This window comes from Dendrobates tinctorius, unplaced genomic scaffold (assembly GCF_039654945.1).
Source record: "Dendrobates tinctorius isolate UK_male_01 unplaced genomic scaffold, ASM3965494v1 ptg000046l, whole genome shotgun sequence".
NCBI lineage: Eukaryota > Metazoa > Chordata > Amphibia > Anura > Dendrobatidae > Dendrobates > Dendrobates tinctorius.
This window is the reverse complement of record NW_027361714.1, coordinates 64,114,141-64,130,955: the sequence shown is the minus strand read 5'-3', so window position 1 is coordinate 64,130,955 and position 16,815 is coordinate 64,114,141. Positions and strand designations below refer to the sequence as shown.

At 46.9% G+C, this 16,815-nt stretch overlaps 1 protein-coding gene across 2 annotated transcripts in view; it reads right to left on the bottom strand.

Annotated features, from left to right (window-relative positions):
* The window catches only part of LOC141089503 (amine sulfotransferase-like), a 110,317-nt gene that overhangs the window by 74,546 nt on the left and 18,956 nt on the right, over positions 1-16,815 (bottom strand). Inside the window, exon 3 of one of the 2 annotated variants that reach the window (XM_073575958.1) lies at positions 1,082-1,290. In XM_073575958.1, coding sequence (XP_073432059.1) covers positions 1,082-1,290 — 209 coding nt within the window. Of the gene's footprint in view, positions 1-1,081; positions 1,291-16,815 lie in introns of those variants that run through there. The other variant, XM_073575957.1, reaches the window with a different exon arrangement.

Below are 16,815 nucleotides of genomic sequence, written 5' to 3'. Positions count from 1 at the left end.
ATTGGGGCATACAGGCCAGATACACAGGGTCACATTAGTTGATGTATCAAGTAACTACACGTAATAACTTGTTTGTCTAGGAGGATGAGGAGCTTGTGGCCTGACCAAAATTATGGCAGTGTCAAACCACGTGTTAAATCTAAATCTAACGGCCTCATGAGGAAAAAAGTAGAAGCACAGGAAGGAGGCTGCTGATTCTATATTCATTTTTTGGTGTGCGGTAATTTAACTCATTTTTTGGGATGTACTTACTCATTTTCTGCTGCTCCTCACGTGGCCGATCACCAAAGTCATGGAACATCTGCCTACATATGCTCCTCCATGACGCCTCCTTTCTTGCCCGTTGGCATAATGGGCATCACATTGGTCCCATATTTTGGGCCGCTCCCTCACCAGGACAATTAGCACATTAATATAAGTGGACGCCATGAAGCTGCTGTACTCCGTGGAGGCGTACTTCCTGGATGTCTGGAGCGCTTTTTGAGCTCATTTGCATGTATCAGCTTCCTGATGATGGATTGGGCCATTTCCTGGCAGCAGCCAAAAGACCTGCGTATTTCTCGCAGATCACACGTGTGGTCCGTGTGTCATCCATATTTTTTGCACACCCATAGACTTGCATTGGCGTATTACGGGCGTAGTACGCTGACAATCGCAGCATGCTGCGATTGGCACGGTCCATAGAATACACCCGAGAAATATACGGCTGTTGGGAGCAAACCCATAGAGAATCATTGGTCTGTGTGTAATGCGTGCTTTTAGCGCCTCTCACTTGGCCGTATTCCTCGCCAGTGTGACCCCGGCCTAAGACTCTGATCAGCAAAACCCAATCTCAATACCCTTCTTTGTATTTTCTCCTTATTTATATGAGAATAAGCTGCCCTAGGAAAAATAATTGCTCTCAGCAGTCATGCCCTGTCTGTTTGCAGATAGGCAAATGTGACTAAAATTAAAAAAATTCTAGGGGATAATTCTAATGTTGTTTTTTTGCCCCAAAGCTTCTCAAAACACCAATATTGTAAAATCATCTATAAAATATTAAATACGACAAATATTGTAAAATAATACTTATGTGATTTACTTTTCCCATCCTGAACCTCAGATCTTTAGGCATTAGATAATAAGGCAGATGAGTCGAGAAGAGACGAGGAGATGGACGGCTGTTGAAGTCAACATTCCTAATGTTGTACTCAAGCCATGGAACTCGATCAATGTTTATGATCTGTTCTGTTCTGCTTCGATGGCCTTCATTAAATATTAGGCTTAGAATTTGCTGTGTCCAAACTGTGCCTGCAGAAAAGCATGTATTAATTAACATTTTAAAATGCAAAATATTAAAGCACAAGTTATGGGGAGATCGCAGTTTCTAGTCTCCCATGGAGACTATTGAAGCTAGTAAAGAGTAAAAAAAGATGTTTGTAACAATACAAAAAGATAAAAAACTATAAAAGTTTAAATCACTCCCCATTTGCCCCATTCAAAATAAAACAATTTAAAAAAAATAAAAAGTGCACATTTTTGGTATTACTCTTTCAGAATTGCCAGATGTATCAACATACAAAAAGAACTGATCCGTAAATGGCGTAACAAGAAAAAAAAATTAAAAAGCCAGAATTATGTTTTCATTTGTCTCCACAGCATTGCATTAACCCCTCTGTGACATCTCACGTACTATCCCGTCCATGTGCACTGGGACTTAATGTCCATGGATGGGATAGTACGTCACGGTAGGAGTGCGGCCAATCGTGGCCGGGTGTGTCCGCTGATTCTCACAGCGGACACCTGGCACAAAGTCCCAGGAATGGTTACGGACCGCTCCCAGCACTTTAACCCCCGGGACACTGCGATCAAACAAAATCGCAGCGTTCCAGTGCCGGCAGCGGGGCTGACAGCCCCTCTGCCTTTGGATCGGAGACCCCGCGGCATGACGCTGGCTCCCAATCGCTCCCATGATAAACCAATGTCGCCATGATGACATCCGGGTTACCAGAGCTGAGAGACTTCCTGTCAGGCCTCTTTCACACGTCAGTTGCTCCGGTACGTGTATTGACAGTTTTCTCACGTACCGGAGACACTGACACACATAGACCCATTCAAATGAATGGGTCTATGCACATGTTAGCATGTTTTCATGAACTGTGTGTCCATGTGCAAAATACGCTGACATATCCGTTTTAACACGCACATGCGGCTCGCAACACGTGCTGCACATGTGCACATGGAGAACAGTTCACACTGTCCTCCATGCTCACGGACGGCTGCCAGGAAGAAGCAGCTACTGTAAGGGCTATTCCTGGCAGCTGGTGCTGACCGTGGCTGTAATTCTTCTCTCCTGCTCTGCCAGCAGGAGAGAATGAATGAAAACCTGATGTGGGGTCACCCTAATTTTATGAACCAACCAGATGAAACTTACAGCAGGGGGCTGCAACCCTCAGCTGTCAGCTTCATCAAGGTTGGTTGTGAAGAATAGAGGGGTCCCACACTTTTTTTTAAAATTATTTAAATAAATAATTTTTAAAAAACGGCGTGGGGTCCCCCCTATTTTTGACAACCAACCTGACTAAAGCTGACATCTGAGGGCTGATATTCTCAAGCTGATAAGGGGCCATTGAGCTAGGCTCCCCACAACCGAAAAACATAGAAGCGCCTATTCTAAAGCTTTGCTTAATTCTTCCCACTTGCCCTGTAGCGGTGGCAAGTGGGATAATAAGGGGTTAATGCCACCTTTCTATTCTAAGGTGACATTAAGCCCAGATTAGTAATTTAGAGGTGTCAATAAGACACCTATCCATTACTAATCCTACAATAAATAAAGGGATGAATAAACACCACACATATAAAGATATGGTCTGAAAGCCCTAGCAAGCTCACCAACCAAACAGCCGGAGCACGGAACCTCGTCTGGACTTCAGCGAAGCATTGATTGAAGAAAAAAAAAGGGATCATTCCAGCTACTAAAAAACTTGCTTTATTAAAGAAAATTTAAAATAACAGCATATTGGCTTTCTCGTCTCCAGCAAAAGGATGCGCTGGGGGGAACTAGAAACAGCTTCGCATTTCAATCCAGCGTGGATCGTGTCATCAGCAAATATTGAAATTCTACTCTCTATGCCCCCTACAAGGTCATTAATAAATATGTTAAAAAGAAGCGGGCCTAAAACTGACCCCTGTGGTACCCCACTGCTAACCGTGACCCAGTCCGAGTGTGCTCCATTAATAACCACCCTTTGTTTCCTATCCCTGAGCCACCTCTTAACCCACTTACACATATTTTCCCCTATCCTCATTGTTCTCATTTTATGTATCAACCTTTTGTGTGGCACCGTATCAAAAGCTTTTGAAAAGTCCATGTACACCACGTCCACTGCATTCCCTTGGTCCAGTCCTGAACGTCCCTCTTCATAAAAGCTTATCATATTAGTCTGACAGGAACTGTCCCTTGTAAACCCATGTTGATATTCTGTCATGAGGTTAGTCTTCTTCAGATACTCCAGTATAGTATCTCTTAGAAAACCCTCCAGGATTTACCCACAGTTGAGGTTAAACTTACTGGCCTATAATTTCCAAGTTCAGTTTTCGTCACCTTTTTGAATATTGGCACCACATTTGCTATACGCCAGTCCTGTGCTACAGACCCTGTTATTATGGAATCTTTAAAGATTAAAAATAATGGTCTATCTATGACTGTGCTTAATTCCTACAGTACTCAGGGGTGTATCCCATCCGGGCCCGGGGATTTGTCAATTTTAGTGATTTTTAGACGCCGCTGTACTTCCTGCTGGGTTAAGCAGGTGACATTTAATGGAGAATTTTCATCCCTGATCATGTTATCTGTCATGGTATTTTCCTGTGTAAATACTGTTGAAAAAATGTCATTTAGCATATTGGCTTTTTCCTCATCCTCATCCACCATTTCACCCAGACTATTTTTAAGGGGGCCAACACTATCATTTTTTAGCTTCTTACTATTTATGTAGTTAAAGAATATTTTGGGATTATTTTTACTTTCTCTGGCAATGAGTCTCTCTGTCTCAATCTTTGCTGTCTTGATTTGCTTTTTACAGAATTTATTTAATTTTCTCTATTTAATGCCCCATCACTACCTACTTGCTTTAATTCTCTATATGCTTTATTTTTATCTCTTATTGCACCCCTTACAGCTCTATTTAGCCATAGTGGTTTCCTCCTATTTCTCGCATGTTTATTCCCATACGGTATATATTGTGCACAGGTCCTATTCAGGATGCTAATAAACGTCTCTCATTTTCTTTGTGCATTTTTATGTCTCAGGATATCGTCCCAGTTAATTGCACCAAGATCATCTCTCATCCGCTGGAAATTTGCCTTCCTGAAGTTTAGTGTCCTTGCAACCCCTCTACTACACATCTTATTAAAGGATATATGAAAACTTATTAATTTGTGATCACTGTTACCCAAGTGACCCTCAAGCCTTACAGTTGATATGCGGTCAGGCCTGTTGGTTAATATTAGGTCTAGCAGTGCCCCCCTCTTGTTAGGTCCTGAACCAGTTGTGAAAGGTAATTGTCTCTCATAGTTGTCAAAAACCTATTACCTTTGCTGGAGCTGCAGGTTTCGGTTCCCCAATGTATTTCAGGGTAGTTGAAGTCCCCCATAATAATGACTTCTCCTTGAGTCGCTGCTTCATCTATTTGCTTTATGAGGATATTCTCTGTTGCTTCCATTATTTTTGGAGACTTATAACAAACCCCTATCAGTAATTTATTATTTTCCCCCCACCCCCTTATCTCTACCCACAAGGACTCTACATTTTAATTAGATTCATATACATTATCACGAAGGATGGGTTTTAAGGATGATTTTATATATAAACACACGCCTCCCCCTCGCTTATTTGTTCAGTCATTTCTGAAAAGACTATTGCCCTGTAAATTAACCGCCCAGTCATGTCTCTCGTCCAGCCATGTCTCGGATATCCCCACCATGTCATGATCCAACAACATTAACTCCAATTCCTCCATCTTGTTGGCGAGGCTTCTGGCATTAGTATACATGCACTTTATGTATCTCTCTGTACCTCTATTCTTTCTTAAATTAACTGCTCTAACCCCAACCCCATGCCACCCCACCTACAATTTCATTATTTGTGCCCAGGTCTCTATCTGCACTGTCTTCCCCTCCTATTAAAGGAATACCCTCCCCCCATCCCAAGTTTAACCCCTTAACCCCCAAGGGTGGTTTGCACGTTCATGACCAGGCCAATTTTTACAATTCTGACCACTGTCCCTTTATGAAGTAATAACTCTGAAACGCTTCCATGGATCCCGGTGATTCTGACATTGTTTTCTTGTGACATATTGTGCTTCATGTTAGTGGTAAAATCTCATTCAAATAACTTGCGTTTACTTGTGAAAAAAAGGAAATTTGGCGAAAATTTTTAAAATTTTGCAATTTCCCATGTTTGAATTTTTATGGCACACAAAAAAACAAAATTTTTTTTTGTTAGGAAGTTAGAAGGGTTAATATTTGACCAGCAATTTCTCATTTTTGCAACACCATTTTATTTTTACGGACCACATCACATTTGAAGCCACTTTGAGGGGTCTATATGATAGAATATACCGAAAAGTGACACGATTCTAAAAAATGCACCCCTTAAGGTGCTCAAAACCACATTCAAGAAGTTTATTAACCCTTTAGGTGTGTCACAGGAATTTTTGAATATTTAAAAAAAAATGAACATTTAACTTTTTTTCACAAAACAAATAATTCAGGTTCAATTTTTTTTATTTTACCAAGGGTAACAGGAGAAATTGGACTATTGTTATTGTGCAGTTTGCCCTGAGTACACTGATACCTTATATGTGGGGGGAACCACTGTTTCGGTGCATGGCAGTGCTCAGAAGGGAAGGAGCGCCGTTTGACTTTTTCAATGCAAAATTGGCTGGAATTCTGATCGGACGACATGTCACATTTGGAGAGCCACTGATGTACCTAAACAGTGGAAATCCCCCACAAGTGACCCCATTCTGGAAACTAGACCCCCCCAAGGAACTTATCTAGATATGTGGTGAGAACTTTGAACCCACAAGGGCTTCACAGAAGTTTATAACGTACAGCCGTACAATTAAAAAATCATATTTTTTCCACAAAAATAATCTTTTCACCCCCAATTTTTATTTTCCCAAGGGTAACAGGACCCTAAAGGTTATTGTGCAATTTGTCCTGAGTACGCTGATACCCCACATGTGGGGGTAAACCACTATTTGGGCACATGGCAGAGCTCAGAAGGGAAGCAGCGCCATTTGACGTTTTTGGCTGGAATTGAGATCGGACACCATGTCGCGTTTGGAAAGCCCCTGATGTTCCAAAACAGTGAAAACCCCCCACAAATGACACCATTTTGGAAACTAGACCCCCCAAGGAACTTATCTAGATGTGTGGTGAGCACTTTGAACCCCCCAGTGCTTCACAGAAGTTTATAACGACCGGGCGTGAAAATAAAAAAAATCATATTTTTTCAACAAACATGATTTTTAGTCCCCATTTTTTTATTTTCCCAAGGGTAACAGGAGAAATTGGACCCCAAAAGTTGTTGTCCAATTTGTCCTGAGTACGCTGATACCCCATATCTGGGAGAAAACTACTGTATGGGCACACGTCGGGGCTCGAAAGGGAAGTAGTGATGTTTTGGAATGCAGACTTTGATGGAATGCTCTGCGGGTGTCATGTTGCCTTTGGAGAGCCTCTAATGTACCTAAACAGTGGAAACCCCACACAAATGACACCATTTTGGAAACTTGACCCCCTAAGGAACTTATCTAGATGTGTGGTGAGCACTTTGAACCCCCAAGGGCTTCACAGAAATTTATAATTTTTTCCACAAACATGATCATTTAGTCCCCAATTTTTTTATTTTCCCAAGGGTATCAGGAGAAAATGGACCCCAAAAGTTGTTGTCCAATTTGTCCTGAGTACGCTGACACCTTATATGTGGAAGAAAACTACTGTATGGGCACATGTCGGGGCTCGGAAGGGAAGATGGAATGGTCTGCGGGTGTCATGTGCATTTGGAGAGCCCCTGATGTACCTAAACTATTGAAACTCCCCACAAGTGACCCCATTTTGGAAACTAGACCCCCCATGGAACTTATTTAGATGTGTGGTGAGCACTTTGAACCCCCAAGTGCTTCACAGAAGTTTATAACGCCTGAGCGTGAAAATAAAAAAATCATTTTTTTCCACAAAAATGATATTTTTGCCCCCAATTTTTTATTTTCCTAAAGGTAATAGGAGAAATTGGACCCCAACAGTTGTTTTGCAATTTGTCCTGAGTAGGCTGATACCCTATATGTGGGGGTAAAACACTGTTTGGGTGCATGGCAGAGCTTGGAAGGGAAGGAGCACCATTTGACTTTTTCAACGCAGAATTGGCTGGAATTCAGATCAGACGCCATGTTGCATTTGGAGAGCCCCTGATGTGCCCAAACAGTGGAAACCCCCCAATTATAACTCCAACCCTAACCCCAACACACCCCTAACCCTAATCTCAGCCCTAACTCTAGCCCTAACCCTAGCCCCAACCCTAGCCCCAACCCTAACCCTAGCCCTAACCCTCACCCTAACCCTTGCCCTAACCCTAGCCCTAACCCTAGCCCTTACCCTAGCCCTAATGGGAAAATGGAAATAAATACATTTTCTTTTAATGTTACTATTTTTCCCTAACTAAGGGGGTGATAAAGGGGGGTTTGATTTACTATTTATAGCGGGTTTTTATGTTTGGCAGCTGTCGCATGCTAAGAGACGCTTTTTATTGTAAAAATAGTTTTTGCATCATCACATATTGAGAGCTATAATTTTTCCATATTTTGACCCACCGAGTCATGTCTGGTCTTATTTTTTGCCGGACGAGTTGACATTTTTATTGGTATCATTTTTGGGCATGTGACATCTTTTGATCACTTTTTATTCCGATTTTTGGGACGCAGAATGAACAAAAACCAGCGATTCATGAATTTCTTTTGGGGGGTGCGTTTACACCATTCTGCCTGCGGTAAAATTGATAAAGCGGTTTTATTCTTCGAGTCAGTGCGGTTACAGCGATACCTCATTTAGGTCTTTTTTTATGTCTTGGCGCTTTTATGCAATGAAAACAATTTTATATAAAAAATAATTATTTTTGCATTGCTTTATTCTGCGAGCTATAACTTTTTTATTTTTTTGCTGATGATGCAGTATCATGCCTCGTTTTTTGCGGGACAAGATGATGTTTTCAGCGGTACCATGGATATTTATATGCGTCTTTTTGATCGCGCGTTATTGCACTTTTTGTTTGGCAGTATGATAATAAATCATTATTTTTTGCTTGGTTTTTTATTTTTATTTTTTAAGAGGTTCGCTAAAGGGGTTAACTAATGGGACAGTTTTATAGGAAGGGTCGTGACGGACGCGGCAATACCAAATATGTGTACTTTTATTGTTTGTTTTTTTTTATTTCCAAAAAATGAATTTATTAGGGAATACGCTGTGACGTACTATCCCGTCCCTGGGAATTAAGTTCCAGGGCACATGGACGGGATAGTACGTCACATGGCAGAAAGGGGTTAAACACTCCTCCAACCTTCTAGCCATTTTCTCCCCCAGCACAGCTGCACCCTCCCCATTGAGGTGCAGCCCGTCCCTAGCGTAGAAACTGTAGCCAACTGAGAAGTCAGCCCAGTTCTGCAGGAACCCAAACCCTTCCTTCCTACACCAATTCCTGAGCCACTTATTAACCTCCATAATCTCCCATTGCCTCCCTGGCGTGGCACGTGGTACAGGAAGTATTTCCGAAAATACCACCTTGGAGGTCCTGGCTTTAAGCTTACAGCCTAATTCCCTGAAATCATCTTTAAGGACCTTCCACCTACCTCTAACTTTGTCATTTGTGCCAATGTGCACCATGATCGCTGGATCCTCATCAGCCCCTCCCAATAATCTGTCAACCCGATCAGCGATGTGTCGTACTCGACCATCAGGTACGCAGCACACCGTTCGACCGACGATCCCTGTCTTTGTGACAGATTGCCCTATCTGTTCCCCTAATAATTGAGTCTCCCACTACCAGAACCTATCTGGCCTGCCCTGCTCTCCTATTTCCCCCCTTACTGGAGCAGACACTTCTCCATCTTTCAGAGGACATGCCTTGCTGCAGCAGTGCTACTCCAGCACTAACACTCCCCTCATCTGCCAACTTAGCAAACTTATTGGGGTGTGCCAGATAAGGACTAGCCTCCCTGGTGCTCTTCCCTCTACCCCGCCTTCTAACTGTCACCCAGCTAGATAGAAATGAACATTTTATTTACAATTATTTAATCAGTCCAATTACTTTTGGGCCCTTTAAAAACAGGGTGGCACATGTTAAGGAGCTGAAACTCCTAAACCCTTCATCCAATTTTAATGTGGATACCCTCAAATGAAAGCTGAAAGTCTGATCTTCAACTACATCAGAATTGTTTTGTTTAAAATTCATTGTGGCAATGTCTAGAACCAAAATAAGAAAAATGATGTCTCTGTCCAAACATACCGTATTTTCCGCTTTGTAAGACGCACTTTTTTCCCCCAATTTGAGGGGAAAATGAGGGTGCGTCTTACAAAGAGGATATACCTTTCTGTGCTGCCGCGGAGGGTGTCCAGTACTTGCCGCGGCGCTGTCCCCCAGTGCTGCCACGGCGCTGTCCCCCGGTTCTTACCGCCACGGCCGCACTCTGTCCCCCGGTGGTTGCCGGCACCGCTGCGCTCTGTCCCGTTCAGCGTGGGGGGTCTCTGCCGCTTCATGCCTGCTTTCCGGTGGATTTCTTCCTGGAAAATGGCCGCCGCGCATGTGCAGATGGAGATCTCGGCACTGAAATCTCGGGAGATGAGAAAGGTGGCATCAACCCCTTATTATCCCACTTGCCACCACTCAGAGCAAGTGGGAAGAACCAGGCTAAACTCCAGAATAGGCGTATCTAATAGATGCGCCTTTTCTGGGCAGCTGGGGGCTGCTGTTTTTAGTTCAATGTGCATTCTGTGCATATAAGGGCGTGACCGCCCTGTTTCTGAGTTTGAAAATCCATCCTGTCTGGCCTATGCTATTACTGGTGGTTCAGTCCCTCAGTCCTTGTTCACATTTACGGCACTTGACAAGTGGAAAGGTTTTAAATACAAGAGTTAGGACTGTCCCACAAGGATTTCCTTGACGTGGTGGGATGGCTTGTACATTCTTTTGAGCAAAGCTATGTTTATTAAATACCGTTATTATTATTACTACCTTCATGCAATTTTTGCAATTTATTTTTTACTTTTTTATTTTAGGATATTTGTTTTTTGTTTCCTCTGGTTAATATTAGGTCTAGTAGTGCCCCCCTTCTTGTTGGGCCCTGAACCAGTTGTAAAGTGCCTGTTGTGGCACCCCTAAGGCTCAGTCGCCACAGAGGTACTGCACCTTCTCCTAAGGTGTAGTGCCCCACTATCCAGGTAAGGTGGGAACTCCTGACCACGCTCCAACACTCGCACCCCACACAATAGAGTAGTTCAGCAAAACCACACTGCGGCTCCTTGCTTAGAGAGAGGCAGAGCACCTTTGGTGGTTCCCTGCTCGGAACACTAAATGTGCTGGGAGGTGGGAGTAGTTGATGATACATAAAAGAGTGGGAAGGTTTAGGATTACAGGTCAGTCAGTCAGTAGGTCAGTCTGACAGGAAGTCAGTGAGTGAGGAAGCCACTCGGAGAGGAGTGGAGATCCCTGGAAGAGGGATGAAGGAAGGAGTGCTGCAGCAGGCTTGAGTGACCCGGGTCTGCTGGCACGGGAAAGGAAAGAAGGAGAAAGACATTGAACTGAAACCTGAGCTTCCATAAGAAAGAAAGACAAGTACGGAACGTAGGAAAAAAGGGAACACAGAGGACGTGGGTTAGGAGAGAACCCTGCCTAGAAGTTCTAAGCGCAAGGCCGGGGCCCAGTCCCCGAGGTTATATGGACACTAATGGTTCTGCAGCAGACAACAGTGAAGTAGTGGGCTGTAAATGCAGTAGTGGGCTGTAAATGCACTACTCCCATCTAAGATTTTGGAGCACAACAGCAACACGGATAGAGAGCCGGGACTCAGGAGTAAGGAGTCCCTGAAGCAGGCTACAGCTGTCTGCCATACAAGTAGAGTTCTTGGGAGCATCCGATAGGAGGAACTCCAGTGTAACTCAGTACTAGGAGATCTTCACACTTTAAGGCGCTATAGAGGAGATTTCAGAAAAGGCACATAAGTTGGGGGAGTGTTGGAAGGGAGCGTCCTATCTTGCCTGGATGTTGACTGAGTCCCTGACCCAGAAGACATGGCACAGAAGCGGGCACTACAGACTGTGAGTAAAGCTTTGGAACTACATGCCCTGGTGTCCTCCATTCCTTCCTGCGTCCGCCTGCTTGGCACTGCTGCATCCCCTGCGCCGGACACTACACCATCTAAGTGTCACTTCACCTATTCTGCCCTGGGACAGCGGCCCTGCCTGTGGAGGGCTATAACATCACTGCTGCACCACACCATCTGTCCCAGAGGATCTGTCTGCAGCGTCAGGCTAACATATCACTTGCCGAACACCACAGGTGGCGTCACGAACTATTCCATTAACTACATTCCACCATAAGCATTCCCCGCCATTACTTGGGTGCCCAGGGCCACGGACCGGGTCACCGCTGCTGTGACACACCACCCGCTGACACCGGCCCGGTACCAAGTACCCCACGGCCCTGGGAGGGTGACCCAAAACTTGGCGTCACGAACAGGAATGCGAGACCCGATGCCATCGGGTTCTGCGTGCTTTGGACTTAAAACTTTTGAGAATGTGCAGAAGACCCAATTTAATCGACTGTGAAATGAACATTAAAAATGGCCGTTGGCGTGGAGAAGAAGGGCGTGATGAGATGGGAGGTCCTAGGAAAAGACCGCGAAAAGTCTTGGGCCTCCTCTGCCTGAATTACTATGTGACAGCGACATTGCCCACCCACCGAGGGGTTCGTATACTGGCTTGGTATGGAGGCGCTGGAAGAAGACGCCGCCCCAAGAAGGAGGGGCAGAGGCCAGTGGCGGGAAAGGGGCTGAGGCGGGAAGAAGAACGCCAGAACGCCATTTTGGAGAGAGACGGGACGAGGCCTGCGGAAGCGGATTTCCCCGGCGCCATGGCTGAAGGCTCCAACCCCGTATCGGAGATGAACCATCGGAAGCTGGAGGACGAAATTGATAGGCGTCGGATTCCTGACACTGCACAGTAGGAATCCAGAGCCAGACATCCAGCGGTCTCCCATTCTCCTCGTACCGCTCTGGGTGCTGCTCAGACTTGCTCTGACAGCCTGGATGTTGCTGCAACCTCTGGTGCAGCAATGGTAGCGCAACCTGCTCTGCAGGGAACCGCTCCAGAGGCTAAGTCCTCATGCCGTGCTACTGGGCATGCCCGCAAGGTGACCTCTCAGTGGAGAGCAGGGGTCACATGTTCAGGTCCTGTGTCGGATCTGATTGGTCCTTCCCAGGGTACTGGAAGGTCCCGGAAGCGCATGGCTATAAAAAGCCCGCATGGCGGCTCGGCCATGCGCTAGTGTAGCATATTTTGCTGTGTGTATGGTGATGGATGCATGGACTGGTGACTGACTTATTAAGAAACCCCTTCCCTCTGATAATACGAATGGTGACAGAGTGTTGGTTAGTCAGCGCCAGATTGTGGCAAGCTACCCGCCACTGTTCCTCCTGCACTGCGCACTAGTGTCCGTCGGTGTCCGGATCCTCGGCACTGCCGCTTAGCGGCAGTAGTTACCGCCACTCTGCAATCAGCAGTACCAGTTGGCATTCGCGGCTGCGACAACATCCACTGGTCTGCGAGGTTAACAGGGCCAGCGTCTTTATCTAATTTGTGTTTAGGCATCTCTGTGTCTGAACAGAGCCGATTCTAGCCTCTTGGGTGACGTTAACCCGAGCGCTGTACCGCACCTCTAGCGTTTCTGCCATTGTCCAGCAGCGGTCTTGTCATCTACCGCACGGTGGACCCCGGGCGGCGAATGCACCTTCTATTATTTATATCTGGTGCGTTTCGCCGACCCTAACATTACACTAGCGCCAGGGTCTGGCTGGCAAATGCAGACGTGCAGCAGTTGCAGCGCTATATTCGGCAGCTGGAAAGCAGGTTGGCGGCTATTGAGAGCGCCAACTCAGCTGCAAATACCGCGCTAGCTGCTGCCCAGACAGTCCCCGAGGCTGTCTTACGTGTGCCCGCTCTTTTGCCCACGCCAACACTTTCTCGCCTCCCGCTTCCCGACAAGTTTTTTGGTGACAGCGCCACCTGTAGGGGATTCGTGAGACAGTGCTCTATTCAGCTTGAGTTACTGGCTGCACGGTTCCCTACAGAGCGGGCTAAGGTGGGATTCATACTGTCACTTTTATCTGGCCGGGCATTACAGTGGGCTACACCTCTGTGGGAACGTGATGATCCTGTGGTTCAGGGTGCTGCTCAGTTCCTCGCGGCCCTGAAGCAGGTCTTTTTAGGACCACGGATCATGCACGACACCTCTCTCCAGTTATTATCCTTAACACAGGGGTCACTCTTGGTCAGCCATTTTGCCGTCCAGTTCCGGACATTTGCTTCCGAGTTAGAGTGGTCGGACAAAGCTTTAGTCCCGGTGGTTTGGAGAGGGTTGGCTCAGTACGTAAAAGACGCTCTAGCTACTAGAAAGGTTCCCGTAAGCCTGGAGGAATTGATTGCCGTCTCCACCCGCATTGATCTCCGGTTTACGGAGCGCGGGTTGGAACGAGCACAATCCAGACGTAGGGTTAACTTGGCTCCCTCGTTCACCGAGCCACTAACATACCCCGCACAGGAGCTTTCTCCCTCCGAACCTATGGAGGTGTCTCGCACTGGCTCAAAGTCACGGCCATTGCGAAGCTCGGTACGTTGCTATCAGTGCCGACAGTTTGGTCACCCAGCTAGCACGTGCCCTCCGCGGGTGGAAAAACGTCCATGTCCAGTGGCCATAGGTGGTGGGCAGTATAATATGATACCCTTCTCACCCAAACCGGTATTTCGGGGCATCTTAGACAGTGGGTCTTCCACCTGGGAGGCAGAGGTTACTGTGGATTCCGGGGCCGAGGGGAACTTTATGTCTTCTACCTTCGCCCAGAAACACGCCATTCCCCTGGTACTATTACCTCAGCCTCTGACCATCAGGGTGGTTAATGGAGCACCGTTACCCTCTCAGGTGATCCACCAGGCAGCTCCACTTGGGCTCACTATCTCACCTCCTCATCGTGAGACTCTGTCCCTGCTAATCCTGCCAGATGGCATCAATCAGGTGCTGCTTGGGATTCCTGGCTTCGTTGCCACTCTCCTCATATCGAGTGGGCGACAGGGAAGATACTGGCCTGGAGCAAGGACTGTGAGGGGAGATGTCTGAGGGGCAGTCTTCAGGTGGCCTCCACTGAGGTACCTGCAGATCTCTCCGCGCTACCTAAACCCTACCACCAATACGCGGACGTCTTCTCCAAAAAATCTGCAGAGACACTCCCGCCGCACCGTCCATACGACTGCCCGATAGACCTCATGCCAGGCACAGAACCTCCCAGAGGCTGTGTGTATCCACTATCTCTCCCAGAGACGGAAGCTATGTCACAATACATCCGGGAGAACCTGGCTAGAGGCTTTATCAGAAAGTCGGTGTCGCCGGCTGGTGCAGGGTTCTTCTTCATTCAGAAGAAGAGCGGAGATTTACGTCCCTGCATTGACTAGAGAGGTCTCAATGCTATCACGGTTAAAAACAAATACCCTCTACCATTGATCTCTGAGTTGTTTGACAGGTTGCGAGGTGCCCGGATCTTTACTAAGTTGGATCTGCGAGAGGCATACAACCTGATCCGCATTCGCGAAGGAGACGAATGGAAGACAGCTTTTAATACCAGGGATGGCCATTACGAATATCTGGTCATGCCCTTTGGCCTTTGTAATGCGCCAGCTGTCTTCCAGGATTTTGTTAACGACGTCTTCCGCCACATGTTTTCTACCTCGGTGGTGGTCTATCTGGATGACATACTCATCTTTTCGCCGGATTTGACCACCCACCAGAGAGACGTCTGCAGGGTCTTCGACCGTCTGCGGGCAAACTCTCTCTTTGCCAAGCTGGAAAAGTGTCAGTTTGAGCAGGAGTCCTTGCTGTTCCTGGGCTATATCATCTCCGCCCAGGGGCTGGCCATGGATCCTGCCAAGCTACAAGCAGTAATGGACTGGCAGGCACCCCATTCTCTCAAAGCAGTGCAGCGCTTTTTGGGGTTCATGAATTACTACCGCCAGTTTATACCACACTTTTCTACATTGGTGGCTCCCTTGGTTGCTCTCACCAAGAAGGGAGCTAATCCCAGCGCTTGGTCTGAACAGGTCTCCAAGTCCTTCTCGGCTATAAAATCTCATTTTTCTAGCACTCCCATTTTACATCTTTACGATGTGAATAAACCATTCATTCTAGAGGTAGATGCCTCTTCTGTCAGTGCAGGAGCAGTCCTTTTCCAGAAGGATGCTCAAGGTCGGAAGCATCCATGCTTCTTCTTCTCAAAGACCTTCTCACCGGCAGAGAAGAATTACTCCATCGGTGACAGGGAGCTGCAAGCCATGAAGTTGGCCTTTTCAGAGTGGAGACATCTCCTGGAGGGAGCTCGGTTTCCCTTCCAGGTATATACTGACCATAAGAATTTGGTCTACTTGCAGACGGCTCAGCGCCTGAACTCTCGTCAGGCTAGGTGGTCGCTCTTCTTTTCTCGCTTCCGCTTCACCCTGCACTACCTATCAGGGGAAAAAAACATATGTGCGGATGCTCTCTCATGCTCGGTGGTCTCAGCAGAAGAAGGAGAGGCTGAGCCGTGTTTAATTCTCCCGCCGGAGTTTTACAACCGTGGCTCCAGTGGCTCTCGAGTCAGTGCCACCAGGCAAGACCTTGGTGCCTCCTCAGCTATGGCCGGAGGTCCTTGCCTGGGCACACGCCTCCAGGGTGGGTGGACACTTTGGCAATAAATAGACCACTGAACTCTTGGCAAGGTCATATTGGTGGCTGCATATGGCTCGAGACGTCAAGGAATACGTGCAAGCATGCGTCTCGTGTGCTCGGAACAGGTCCTCTAGACAGAGGCCGGCGGGGCTCTTGTATCCCCTGCCAGTGGCGGACTGACCTTGGGAGATGGTTGGCATGGACTTCGTGGTTGGCCTTCCCAAGTCTGGTGGCAGTACAGTCATCTGGGTGGTCACCGACCATTTTTCCAAAATGGTGCATCTGGTGCCACTCGCATGGTTGCCTTCCGCTCGTGGTCTTGCCACTTTGTTCATAAAGCACGTGTTCCGTTTACATGGCATGCTGGACAAAATTGTGAGTGACTGAGGGCCCCAGTTTGCGTCTCGGTTTTGGAGGGAGTTCTGCAGTTTACTCAGCATCGAGCTAAATTTGACCTCTGCTTATCATCCCGAGATGAATGGCTTGGTCGAGAGAGCCAATCAAACCTTGGTCACATACCTACGGCATTTTGTCTCTGCCAGGCAGGATGACTGGGCATCCTTGCTACCATGGGCTGAATTTGCCCTAAACAATGCAGTGGCTGATTCCACTGGTCAGACGCCCTTTCTCCTAAACTACGGCCAACATCCACGCGTCCCTGTCCCAATGCCAGTGTCCTCCGCTGACTCCAGGGTGGCAGACTGGGCAGTGGAGGCCCGTGATATTTGGGATCGCACTCAGGATGCTATCCGTGCCTCTAAAGAAAGGATGAGGGCGTCCGCCGACACGCATCGGTGACCCGCTCCAAGCTT